Source organism: Haliaeetus leucocephalus, unplaced genomic scaffold, assembly GCF_000737465.1.
Source record: "Haliaeetus leucocephalus isolate CR32 unplaced genomic scaffold, Haliaeetus_leucocephalus-4.0 Scaffold849, whole genome shotgun sequence".
In the NCBI taxonomy this organism is placed as follows: domain Eukaryota; kingdom Metazoa; phylum Chordata; class Aves; order Accipitriformes; family Accipitridae; genus Haliaeetus; species Haliaeetus leucocephalus.
In genome coordinates this window covers 4,135,118-4,147,753 of record NW_010973285.1, presented here as the reverse complement: position 1 = coordinate 4,147,753, position 12,636 = coordinate 4,135,118, and the positions used below count along the sequence as shown (strand labels likewise).

General features: G+C 38.2%; 1 protein-coding gene and 1 long non-coding RNA gene across 2 annotated transcripts in view; one reads left to right on the top strand and one right to left on the bottom strand.

The window, feature by feature from the left end:
* Window positions 1–156: 156 nt before the first annotated feature.
* LOC104841288 lies at window positions 157–2,272 on the top strand. The gene is made up of 3 exons (XR_775336.1): window positions 157–313; window positions 532–644; window positions 1,418–2,272. It is a non-coding gene; the product is annotated as an uncharacterized LOC104841288 (long non-coding RNA).
* A 2,125-nt stretch (window positions 2,273–4,397) lies between these two features.
* Window positions 4,398–12,636, bottom strand: part of AGGF1 (angiogenic factor with G patch and FHA domains 1) — a 34,950-nt gene continuing 26,711 nt past the window's right edge. Inside the window, exons 9-15 of the mRNA XM_010582874.1 lie at window positions 11,511–11,562; window positions 9,240–9,341; window positions 8,715–8,880; window positions 8,382–8,464; window positions 7,200–7,327; window positions 6,163–6,262; window positions 4,398–5,318 (exon numbers count right to left, since the gene is read on the bottom strand). Coding sequence (XP_010581176.1) covers window positions 5,118–5,318; window positions 6,163–6,262; window positions 7,200–7,327; window positions 8,382–8,464; window positions 8,715–8,880; window positions 9,240–9,341; window positions 11,511–11,562 — 832 coding nt within the window. The 3' untranslated portion in view covers window positions 4,398–5,117. The remainder of the gene's footprint in view (window positions 5,319–6,162; window positions 6,263–7,199; window positions 7,328–8,381; window positions 8,465–8,714; window positions 8,881–9,239; window positions 9,342–11,510; window positions 11,563–12,636) is intronic.

The window sequence follows — 12,636 nt, the reverse complement described above, 5'->3', positions numbered from 1 at the left end:
GCGGGCGGCTGGCTCGGGGCGGCGGGGAAGTGTTGCTGGGCCCGACCCGCTGCCCGGGCGCCCCGGCACAGAGCCGTGTGTGCGCGCAGGAAGGGCCCCGCCGGCGGAGCGGGCAGGCCGTAACCCTCGTTTTTCCTCCTGCTTTAACCAAGCAGCTTGAGGAGCAGGAGAAGAGGCAGCGTGTGCCCTGTTTGCAGGGCTGAAGTAACACCGAGACGCCTCGCTGGAAACGGAGGAGAGCGGATGGTGCCCTGCCACAGTGAAGGGCTGTACCAAGATCAACGCTACCTGGGCCACAGAAACCGGCACGCAGGTATGTTCATCAACAGGGAGGTATTGCCGGATTGAAATAAGAGGCAGATGAAAAACATTTGTAAGGCAGCAGCTGGATGAGAAAAAAATCCCACATTCAGTGGTCACAAAGATATGCAGCACTTACAAAAAGTCCAGACAGAACAAAATCCGTTGGTATGCACATTTAAATACATCTTCTTCGTAACAGGATGCTATGTTTGACATCTCTTCCTGCAGCTATGGATTTGTTATCAACTGGGTGAAAGCTCCTGTCAGATATGCTTCATACAACCAGTTGCAGCAGCAAAAGCTCTAGTTTTTCTAGAACAGAAACTCCACTTTCATCTATGGTATGTTTTGTAAAAAAATTTCATATGTATACAATAGTTCAGTGCCCCTCTTGGTGTAGGTGTTTAATCCTTGGCTTTCACACAATGATGAATGCGCTCCCTGTTTTTACTTGCCAGCTGCATTGTTCAGCACTGAAGATATGAATGTACCTACTTTTCTTAGTGTAAGTTTCAGAAATAAGTTTGGCAGGTTGGTGCTTTGCAAAATTCACTATTAAGACCACAGAAAATAGTTTGTTTATATGAACTGATGAATGTAATGTTATTTTCAACAGCTTTAAGATTATATATATTCACTAGCAATATTTATATGTACACACAGTAAACGCCAGAACTTTTGGCTTTGGATATATAGAAAAGCAACTTTCTCTAAGTGATCATATTAAGAATCCTAAGTTGGAAAAGACAACAGGAGGGTTGGAGGACTGAGAAGGTAAGACAGTTAAACTTTATGCTGTATCTTACTGGTTGTAGCCTCCAAAATTATAATAGTGCAATGGCAACTCCTGTTCCCCTCCTGACATGAGGGAAGGCAGTACTGCATTTGCACATAAGGCTTGCACACCATTGGTGCCTTTCACCTAACTCATTTCTACTTAAACTTTCTAAGAGGTCACTAAGGTAGGGGATGAAAAGTCCTGTTTAGCTCAGTACAAGTCTTCCTACTCAATAAAGGCACACAATTGCTTGATGAGGATTAGTCAGATCTTATTTTCAGTTGTTTTGTTAACAATGCTGTGTGTATTAATGGCACCGCTTTTTCCACATTCTAGGCACCATCAAGAGACAATGGGATTTGTCATGCCAACGCTAAACCGAGACTAAGCTTCAACCCTTTATGTGGATGGAACTGTTTGTTGAAAAAGGAAGCTGCAATACTGAAAGCAGTCAGTGCTTGACTGCATGAGACCATGCCTCTAACAGAAGGCAAATGATGTCTTACTTAAAAAACTTTATGAAATGCAAACTTAGTTAAACCCTTTCACTCAGTTAAATCCTTTCAAGTGTCTTCTCCAAGGCAACAATAAACCAGTGTTTGACTTTTCTTAGAGCTGTTACTTGAATAATTGAGGAGGGAAAGCTAAGGTTCCTACTAAGGTGTGTACAAGATGTCTTGCTCTCCCTTCAGATTAAGATTTTTAGTTTGATTTACTATGAAGACCACAGGGGTCAACTTAAGGAAAAAAAAAAAAAGGCAAAAACCTTCTTTTAGCATAGTGGATTTTTTTCCTCATAGTAGCAGAAGTGCCTTTTTAGATACCTGGTGAACTAAAACTTGACATGTAGCTGTTTCATAGAGAACAATTTTTTTGTTCACAGCTAGAAATAGGTACCCTCTGAAAATGTGAAGTTGTCAATATAAAAGAATGCAACAGCAAAGTAAGCCAATAATGCATAACTATCACTAAAACAGTAGAAAAATAACTGCTTACAAAGGCAAACAGTGAACTGATTTTAATTAAATTAAGCAATACTGGTGCAGGCATTCGGAGTGCTCACAACTGTATCTTCAACTCTATACTGCTGTAGTAAGGTGTGCTTCAGGTTGTTAAACTTGTGTGCTTTCATAATTTAAATAACATAGATTGAATATTTTTCTTTATAGTATATGCATCTGTTTTGGGTTTGCGTGGCAAGGTTTTGGTAGCAGGGATGCTACAGGGGTGGCTTCGGTGAGAAGCTGCTAGAAGCTTCCCCCATGTCCAACAGAGCCAATGCCAGCTGGCTCCAAGACAGATATGCCGCTTGCCAAGGCCAAGCCTGAGCCCATCAGTGACGGTGGTAGGGCCTCTGGGATAACGTATTTTAAGGGGAAGAAAACCTGCATGACTGCAGCTGAAGAGAGGAGTGAGAATATATGAGAGAAAGAACCCTGCAGACACCTAGGTCGGTGAAGGAAGGGGAAGAAGTGCTCCAGGCGCCGGAGCAGAAATTCCCCTGCAGCCTGTGGTGAAGACCATGGTGAGGCAGGCTGTCCCCCTGCAGCCCAGGGAGGTCCACGATGGAGCAGATATCCACCTGCAGCCTGTGGAGGACCCCACACTGGAGCAGGTTGATGCCCGAAGGAGGCTGTGACACCATGGGAAGCCCACGCTGGAGCAGGCTGCTGGCAGGACCTGTGGACCCAGGGAGAGAGGAGTCCACACTGGAGCAGGTTTGCTGGCAGGACTTGTGACCTGTGAGGGACCCACGCTGGAGCAGTCTGTGTCTGAAGGACTGCAGCCCATGTAAGGGACCCATGCTGGAGCAGTTCATGAAGAACTGCAGCCCGTGGGAAGAACTTCGGTTGAAGAAGTTTGTGGAAGACTGTGTCCTATGGGAGGGACCCCACGCTGGAGCAGGGGAAGAGTGTGAGGAGTCCTCCCCCCTGAGGAGGAAGGAGCAACAGAGACAATGTGTGACGAACTGACTGCAACCCCCTTTCCCCGTCCCCCTGTGCCACTCAGGGGGAGAAGGTAGAGAAAATCAGGAGTAAAGTTGAGCCTGAGAAGAAGGGAGGGGTGCAGGCAAGGTGTTTTAAGATTTGGTTTTTATTTCTCATTACCCTACTCTGATTTAATTGGTAATAAATTAGTTTCCCCAAGTCAAGTCTGTTTTGCACATGACAGTAGCTGGTGAGTGATCACCCTGTCCTTATCTCAACCTGCAAGCCTTTCATTATATTTTCTCTCCCCTGTGCAGCTGAGGAGGGGGAGTGAGAGCAGCTTTGGTGGTGTCATGGTTTAACCCCAGCCAGCAACTAAGCACCACGCAGCTGCTCACTAACTTCCACCCCACCCAGTGGGATGGGGGAAAGAATTGTGAAGAAAAAGTAAAACTCATGGATTGAGATAAGAACAGTTTAATAGAACAGAAAGGAAGAAAATAATAATAACATGACAATAAGAAAAGAACTGGAATATACAAAACAAGTGATGCACAATGCAATTGTTCACCATTTGCCAAACAACGCCCAGTTAGTTCCCAAGCAGCAATCTGCCCCCCAGGCCAACTCCCACCAGTTTATATATTGGACATGATGTCACATGGTATGGAATATCCCTTTGGCCAGTTTGGGTGAGCTGTCCTGGCTGTGTCCCCTGCCAACTTCTTGTGCCTCCACCAGCCTTCTTGCCGGCTGGGCATGAGCAGCTGAAAAATCCTTGACTTAAACACTACTTAGCACCAACTGAAAACATCACTGTTACCAACAGTATTCTCATACTAAATCCAAACCATAACACTGTACCAGCTACTAGAAGGAAAAGTAACTCTATCCCAGCTGAAACCTGGACAGGTGGGCAGCTGGTATCCAGCCAGGGTCAACCTACCGCAGCATCTAAAGATACATTAAGATAAATAGCTAGCAACTTGTCCTGTTTTTTTCTCAGGAGTGCTTGACAGTTGCTTGCCTGATCCGATAGGATGGTGAGACTACCAAGTTTCCTTTACTCACACAAGTATTGGAACTTTTAACTTGACTAAAGTAGCATTAAGTTTTTCTCATTTTAGAAGAGCAGTCCTAGTTGGCATATGCAGAAGATAGTATCAAGAAGCACACTGCTTAAATTGACAATTATTTATTGTGTTCAGGGACATTCAATAAAGACCAAGCTTTTAGCTTTAGTTTGGCAATCCTTCCCCACCAAAAATCAGTTGGTTGGGGTTTTTTTCTGGCATAAACTCCATTGCCAGCAATGGATGTATCAGAACAAGAAGTTAATAAATAATACACACAGACAGCAGTTTTCTACACATACCTCCTCTTTAAAAGGCATGATACAGATTTACTAAACAAATCTCAAGCAAGTTCTTCACAGAAGAAAATTTTGCTACAAGCCACCTCTGAACATTGTTTTCTTCACCAATGCTGGTAGTTTATTTCATGGAGTACAGTATTTAGTTTTTGAACAGTACTGATGAATCATTTAAAAAGGTTTTTTTGCCCTTAAGGTAAGCTGAGACATATAATTAGTACTGAACTGTATGAATTCAGGAGTAGTGTACACTTGCTGAGCATTTCAGGGCAAACATGAATAAACATACAAGAGAGGAAATGACAATATGATACTCTGGTAGTAGGGGTCCACAGGATTTTCTTTTTTTCTGTTTGTTTCAGCTTGCTTTTAAACCACTGTTCAAATGTTAAAGGTATCATATTTAAAACAGATGTTTTGTTTGACTTTCCATGAAGAACTGTGTTAAAAACACAACTGAAGAAACTTCTGCTCATGATGAGAATCACTTTCAAGTACTTAAATTTTAATATCCCCTTCTATATTCCATTAATTTCTTATTAAAAATGTGTTTTTATAAAAGCATGAAGACTACAGAAAACCAATTAACATAATAGTGTTAATCTTGTATAATTTTTTCCACAACTTTATTTTACATATCACCAAACTTCTGCTTTAGCAAAAGAAAAAAGAATAAAAATAAATTCTCTTCCAAGTATTTACACACAGGAATTACCCTGCTGTGGGATCAGATACTTTACTCTACGGTCCCTCTAATCCAAGGTGTAGTCTTAGGCGTATCCCTTTGTGATTTAGGTTCTTGGAAGTTTTCAGCAAACCTTTCTCTTGCTTTATCCCAGTTCTTTTTATTCTTGCTCTGGATTATCTGAACATCTTCCACTGAGGCTGGTCTACTGGTACCCAAACCTGCATGTGTTTTATGTAACTGAAGGTGGATCTGTCAAATACATTAAATACTGTTGTAACTGCAAGTTAGGTATTCTAATTACTTTCAATCGTACTTTATAATACTAGTTCCACCCCCCTTCCCCAAGTGCTTCTCTTTAAGACTCTAAAGATACCTAGATCATACACAGACATTTAAAGTACTGTTAAAATGATGGGTCAAATCACCACCTCTAGAACTATGATCTAGAGGGCTGAATGATGTCAAAAGCCACTAAAATTACTGTGAAGTACTCCTCACTGAGTGAAGAGCGTATGATCCCTGTGCTGCGTAGTTTGACAGCAAAAGGTATAGGGTGGCTTTGAGCAGCACTAGTGTCAAAAGACAACACATCTCTGGTGATAAAAATGGGGCTAACACAGCTGCCACAGAGGCCCAGAACTCAGTGGCTAGAGTGACTTCAGCCAGCTTTTCCTCTCTCATAGGCCATCACCTAGCTTGATTTTTGTGCTGCATCAGCCTCAGCGAAAGTGAGGAATTCCAACATAAGCCCATCTTGAATTCACATCACTTAAAATTATTTAAATCTTCTTCCAGACTTTGTGTTCAAATATGAGATCATTAATTCAATGCCTAGAAGCTGTTGTACTCCCTTCATTTCCTAACACAGGCATTACTGGCATTTTCTATTGAAGGGACAAAATCACTGAAAAACTTCAAAATACTTCATTAATCAAGTAAAAAAAAATAATTTGAGATTAGTCCTACTGAGATTATTCCTTCCTAACCAGGACTTTGAAATGTTTCAAGTGAATAGTGGCTTACAGTTAGATATTTTTCACTGCAAATACATTTATATTCCTTTTTGCTCCAAGTAAAAACCAGAAAGACCTACCGGATCCTTCATACCACCACCATCCTTGCCCAGGCCTTCCCCCTTCTTCCACCCCATCTTCTCCAACATTTTATGTCCTTTGTTGCTGTTGCTGATTTCACTTCAAAGAAAGTTTAAGATAACTGGTAAGCAAGAGTTAAACAAACAGTATAGTTTCTACACAGATACTGAAGGACAGAAATGTGCATGTACATGCTGCTCTAGAAACCAGGACTGAACTACTGTGCTGTTCCTATTTCTATCAAGAGCTATCCAGAAGACCCTAGTGCTACCTTTTGTGAGTTCTTCCATGAATATCTTCAGTTACCAAAGCTATTCGAAGCCTCCGGTCAAAACCAGCTTTCTTAAAACTCCTTCTGAACTACTTGCTTACTTTAGGAGTTAAAAGATACAGCATGGGTGGGTGGGAATTGACTGCACTAGGGAAAAGGCAGTATCACTACCTCACCACCAAATCATCCTAACGCGCATTATTTCATTGTCTCACACTTCCTTTTACTAACTTAGAAGCATCTACAAGTTCCTGTTTCTTAAAAAGCCCACCCCAATTACAACTACAGGAGCAAAGCAATAATTAAAGAGGGAGATTAAAGTGTCATTTAAGAGGTATATAAATGAATGTCCCATGATAGGCTGGATATTGACAATGAAAGAAACTGCAGGTGAAAAATTTGCATGTGTACTACTGCTGGGACTGGAAAGAAGAATAGAAATTGAGACATGTGAAAATAGACACTGTTGAAGGTGTAATAGTGCAGCTGGGGAGTTCCTTGATTTTTTTGAGTTGGTAAGGAGCGATCTAAGCATCTTTACTGCCAACTTGAATTCTGTATGGAAGATGAGGAGTTAATAAAAACCATGTGAACTGCAAAGTGAGAATAGCTTACTATTTTCTAGCTCTCCTAACACATTATATACAGGTAATTCATAATCTAACAAACTGTATCCTAGTGACTAATTGATACTTACTTTATCATCATTTTTCAAGATTCACTAGAGAAGGACATGGAGGATTCCCCACCCCACAACAAACTCACATATGAACAGAAGCTGGACTATCATCTCTCTGGAAGGTTCCTTCACTTCCAATGGTCTCTCTGCGTCTTCCTGCTCTATCTTTGTACTTTGGATTCTTCACTGCTTTGTTGTCTTCATACTCTGTGTTCTTTATAAGCATATTAAATTCCATCAAGACAAAGAAAGCAGGCTTTAAATTCTTTATTTTTGGTAACTTCACGGCTTCCCTCCAAAAGGAAGGCAGCTTCAGCCTATTTCATTAATTCTAAATATTTTAACAAAAAAATTATAGTTCTCATTTAGTACTTTCTTACCTTAGAGCCATACCTTGTAAGGTATGTTATTGCCATCATCACATAATAATGTAATATTGCCAGAGGCTGTAAATAATAATGTAATATTTACAGAGGCTGTAAATAAACAAACAGATTCTCTTGAATCTTCTCTTGCTATGAAGAATCAATCTCTCCATATTAAGCAGAAAACCATATGGACATGCCACTGGCTTTTTGTTTAAACATTTAGCCTGTTCCTCAGCAACTATTTCTTCAGAATACATCACATAAATAAGCATGTGTATAGATTCCGTATCGATACTATTTTCGTAGTTGAGGAATTTGAGAGAAATGATAGCATTCTGTTTTCTACATGAATACTTACTACAAGTGCTAGATGTAACCACCTAGTTAAAATAATCTCTAAAACAGAAGTAACTTGAATACTTGCATACTATATTGCCTGCACATTCATGTTGGCATTCTTCTATGGCAAAGAAGGCTTAAAATAAAAACTTTAAAAATTTCCGTCTTCCTTCCATCATTTTTTCAGTTGCTCATTATTTTTCCTTTCCAAGTAAAAGACACCACTGCAATTTAGTGCAAACTTAATTTGCAGAAATAAAAATAGAAATGTCTTAAGAAATCTTAACCTAAAAAAGATGAGGAATTGTGTACACATTGGAACAGATCTTCTCTTCCTAAACTTTTAACAGAACTTTCATGTCCTGTTACCATTATCTCTCTTTGTAAAGGTTTGTAAATAATTATTTAGTGTACAAAAGACAACGTTGAGTTAAACTACCAGGCTCAAGTTTGAGTGCATTTGAGAACTTTCCTTATTCACTGAAGTCTATGGCTTAAAAACAGGAATCACAAAGTAGATGTAGACTTCAAACACTTAATCATCTTCTACTGTAAACTCACCTGTAAACCATATTTTACCCGTATTTGTTTTAATGCTTTTCTTCTGACTAACTCTCTCTCTTCTTTGCTAAGTGCTGGGCAAACTAAAAGGAAGAACACAGGATTGAATTTCTAATGAATCATGTAACAATGTTTTGAAACATAAGACAACTGTGAGAATTTTTGTTCTAACATTATTACACATAGACATGCATACCAAGAAGAAAATACATTATCACATATTGTAGAACTCTTCTCAGTTGACAAGAAAATTGTAAGAATACTGAAGTAATTATTATGTTTATAAAGTAAAAAAACATAATAAAAAACATATCCCGTGATAACATGACTAACCAGAAGATTCCTTTTTCCTGTCCAGGCGAAGATGTGCTCTGACTTGTCCTGGTTCACATCCATCACAAGTATCGCTGCCAGGATGTATATGAAAAGAAAGTACAGTTTCACCAATCTTCACTTCATCTCCATGCTCCAAGATGTAGGGATCACATTTTGTTTTAGGCTACAGCAAAAGAAAGTTTTGGCAGCCATGTTAATTATTTACTAATGAAGGGCACGAATTCTATTTCATGAATACTGCTCATAATCTAGTAATTCAGTTTGGTCACACAAATCCAGGCAAGGATTTAACTACAGTGGGTATTTCACTCCAGCAACTGCAACCATAGTGGATTTTTCCTAGCATAAACCAAACATAAAGTATTGTAAGTCACACTAAAACCAGAAGGGAACCAAGGAAGAGACTATGTATGAAAGAAGCCATACAATTATGTTGTTAGTGATTTGCCATAACATATTTAAAATGATCACATGACTACAGTTTTCTGCAACGTACACAGCATTGTAACAACAGGTACTCACCTGGAGAATCTGATTTCCATTAACAACTGTTCCATTCTGACTGCCTTGATCCACGAGAACATAATTTTGCAAATCATGGTCAAAATATACTTCTGCATGGAACTGATAAATATAAGTCTAAATGAAACGATCTTATTAAGCAAATACTTCACAATTTATATACCATTTTAAAATCAGATTTCAGAGTATCTTTTGAGGCCTTTTAAATGAGTGGCTCTGGTACTCTAAGTTAACAGAGTGTTCCACACCTTACATTTCACATTGATGAAATCATAAATGAATGTGCCACAACAGCAGGAGCTAAAGTATACTATTAATAATATAACTATTTTGACCATAAACTGATTCAGTACTGAAAAAGCATATACTTCCAATGTGGCAAGTATGCTTTACTTAAAGGACTGCAAGAATCGGTAATACAGCATTTTTAACTGTTCTTACAAATAAAAGACTTTTTTCCTTTAAGGTATGTTACAATACTCAATTTTTTCTCTTTCAATTAAAAAAAAAAAATCTGATCTCATTCTACAGCTTCAGGTTATTTGGTCTTTCATATCTGAAATGGCTCCCTAAATGCCATGCTTTTCTAAATTTCACGTAATTCACCTTCACCTGCATCTTAATGCCCAGGACACAATGACTAGCCATCATTTGCTGTTCCTTTTATATCCTTTCTGATATTGAGACTAACAGTCTAATTTTTTTGTTTGTTTAGTTGTTGCAATTCTATATAGGTATTGCTCTAAGCCCACATGGAACAGAGGATATACAACTCCTGGCCAAACTCGAAGATACATACTACCTCCAAAAATGGCCACTGAGCAAACCAAAATACCAACTTCTGCAGCCTGCTAAGGCTCCCAGTAAAAATCAGAAGTCAAAAAACATGACAGTTTCAAATTTGACAAGCAAAGATCCATTTTGCTATAGTGGAGGAAAAAACCAAGACTCAATCTGGGAAGAAATTGTTCATTTAAAACCAAATCTCTTATCTTTGAACAATAGCAGTTACTCTATTCAGTCATAAAAAGTACCAAAATAGTATTTTGTAGATTGGCTAGCATTTACAACAGCAATACTCCCATAATGGAGACTCACTAGCCCATTCAATAGATAATTTAATTTCTACCTCTGTTTCATTGAATAGAATAAACCCAAACTTTACTTCTAAAGATGCTAAATCAGCAGGGTGTAGCGTTTTTTTTATATCTCACTTTACACTCAAGTAAAGCAAATGCCAAAGTGGTCCACAGCTATTAACTATGAATAGTGAGGAAAACAAACTGGTAGTTAACTTTTTGTTCCTATAGATATGTCATTTATCTTCCTGCCTTTGACTTCTTACCTGCAAAGCAAAATAACTTCTTACATAAACAGGCAGGTACTCATGAAGTATAAAATGGTAACATTACAGAAAAATAAAAGCCTTTTGGCTTCTTTATGTACTCAATTTCAAATACATGCCTGAAAAAGTCATTAATAGCAGGGAAAGATTTGCTCTGGAAATTGTTTAGTATGAAATACAGTACATGGCCAATTAATCAGAACTATCATCTGGAACAGACATAGTAAAGTGTATTTCAGATACTTGCATTTGCAGATGTTTTTATCAATTTTTGTTTGGATGACATTTTTGCCAATCTACTTTTCTTTTATTATGAGTGCTGTATTTATGATATGTGTTAAAGTAGTTAGCAAAACAGAGCACATAATTTATCTTTAATCTTTATTAACCAGGAGAAAAATTTTCCATTACAATCTGTCACTGAAAGAACTTCTGTTAAATTTTCAAACTCCCTGTACATCAGTTACATATTTATACAGTTTCCTTGAAGAAAAATAAAATAAAACCTGTTACTCTAAGCTGAACTGCAAGGATTGGATTACTTTATGACAAAGTTCTAACTGCCGACATCAATATTTTATATACCATTAGTACTTAGAGTAGTAAGTTTTCTTCAAGTTCAGTAACCAAGAAATTCAAGACTCTAAGTATAATTTTTTTACTGTGCATTACACTGTGGGTTAGTAAAACTCCAATTTAAAAAAACACTTAGCTTTTCTAGACTTTGAAATCACACTGCTGTTCATTTTAAATTCCCATTCAATAAAATACTGTATGTTTTCCTTTTTCTAACTTCAAATGTGGCTAAACCCTCATCTCCTTCGAAAAGTTCTTTTAAAAACTGAACATAAGGTTTTGCAAAATTGAAAGCCATAAAATCTAAAGCTTCATTCATCTACTTTTCAGCAGACAGAAACAAGAGTTACCTTACTGACTCCAACTTCAGGAATCTGAAGCGTGTGTCCAGCATCTTTTTCTCTGGAAAGGCAAGTTGATATATAAATCACAACAAAGTAGAAACAGGTCTAATAAGTGGCTTACAAAAGGTGTATTTCAGTTGAACTTCAATACCATGTTTCTCTTCTGAGCTATTAGGGAGCTTTACAGATATAAAACACTGTGTTGCTACATACACAATGTAAAGACTTGGTTCAGGTCCCTTCTTCCATCTATAAACTGTACACAGTAGGCAATGAATATACGATAAAGCTGTACCATTAAATTTTTATCTATAAACCTGACATTTCTATCTGAACTTTTATACTCATACAAGGCCTGTAAATAATAGTTTAAACTCTGCATCCTTCAGGCTCTTCAGTGCATCTTGGCATCAGTCTTCAATGCTGAAGTTGAATTCTTGGTAGCATTAGGCAGGTAATACAAGCAATGAAAGAGTAATCTGTATAGAATTTTTGGAGGGGGCGTCAAAAACACTGCAGTAGGAGAAAGGGATTTGTGTATTAGTTTCTTATACTGGGGAAGGAAGAAGCAATGCAGCTAGCAAAGGACCTATATGCAAGTTACAGGCAGAATTGTCATGTTAATCTTCGCATAAATGTATCCAGAAAACTGCAGCTGTAAGAGCAAATCAAGACACATCTATCAGCATTAGATAAAAGCAGCTGAAAAGGGGTGAGGTTTTCAGTAAGCATGGAAGAAAGCACTAATTCCTCATTAAATTCATCATCCACAATGAACAAACGAGATTTTAATTTTTTTTTTTAATATTAGAACTGGAAGAATGCATACAGGCTACCACAAAACCCAACTTATTTAAAAACGATGAACCAACCCTACTGGAATTTGAATACATCAGGAAGTCCAGACCTATGTTTCCTTGTAACCCTGAATTTCTGAAATGTGTTCTTCCATTTCTGAAAAAGTTGCCTTAGTGGCTTAGAAAAGAAGCTTACTAACTTTCTAGAAAACGACAGTTTTCAAAGAATGATTTCCAGCTGTGCTGCCACTAGAACTCAGACACAATATCAAGTTATTACTAACAAATTTTCATGACTGCTGAGCTACATTAACTGTGTATACTGTTATCACAGT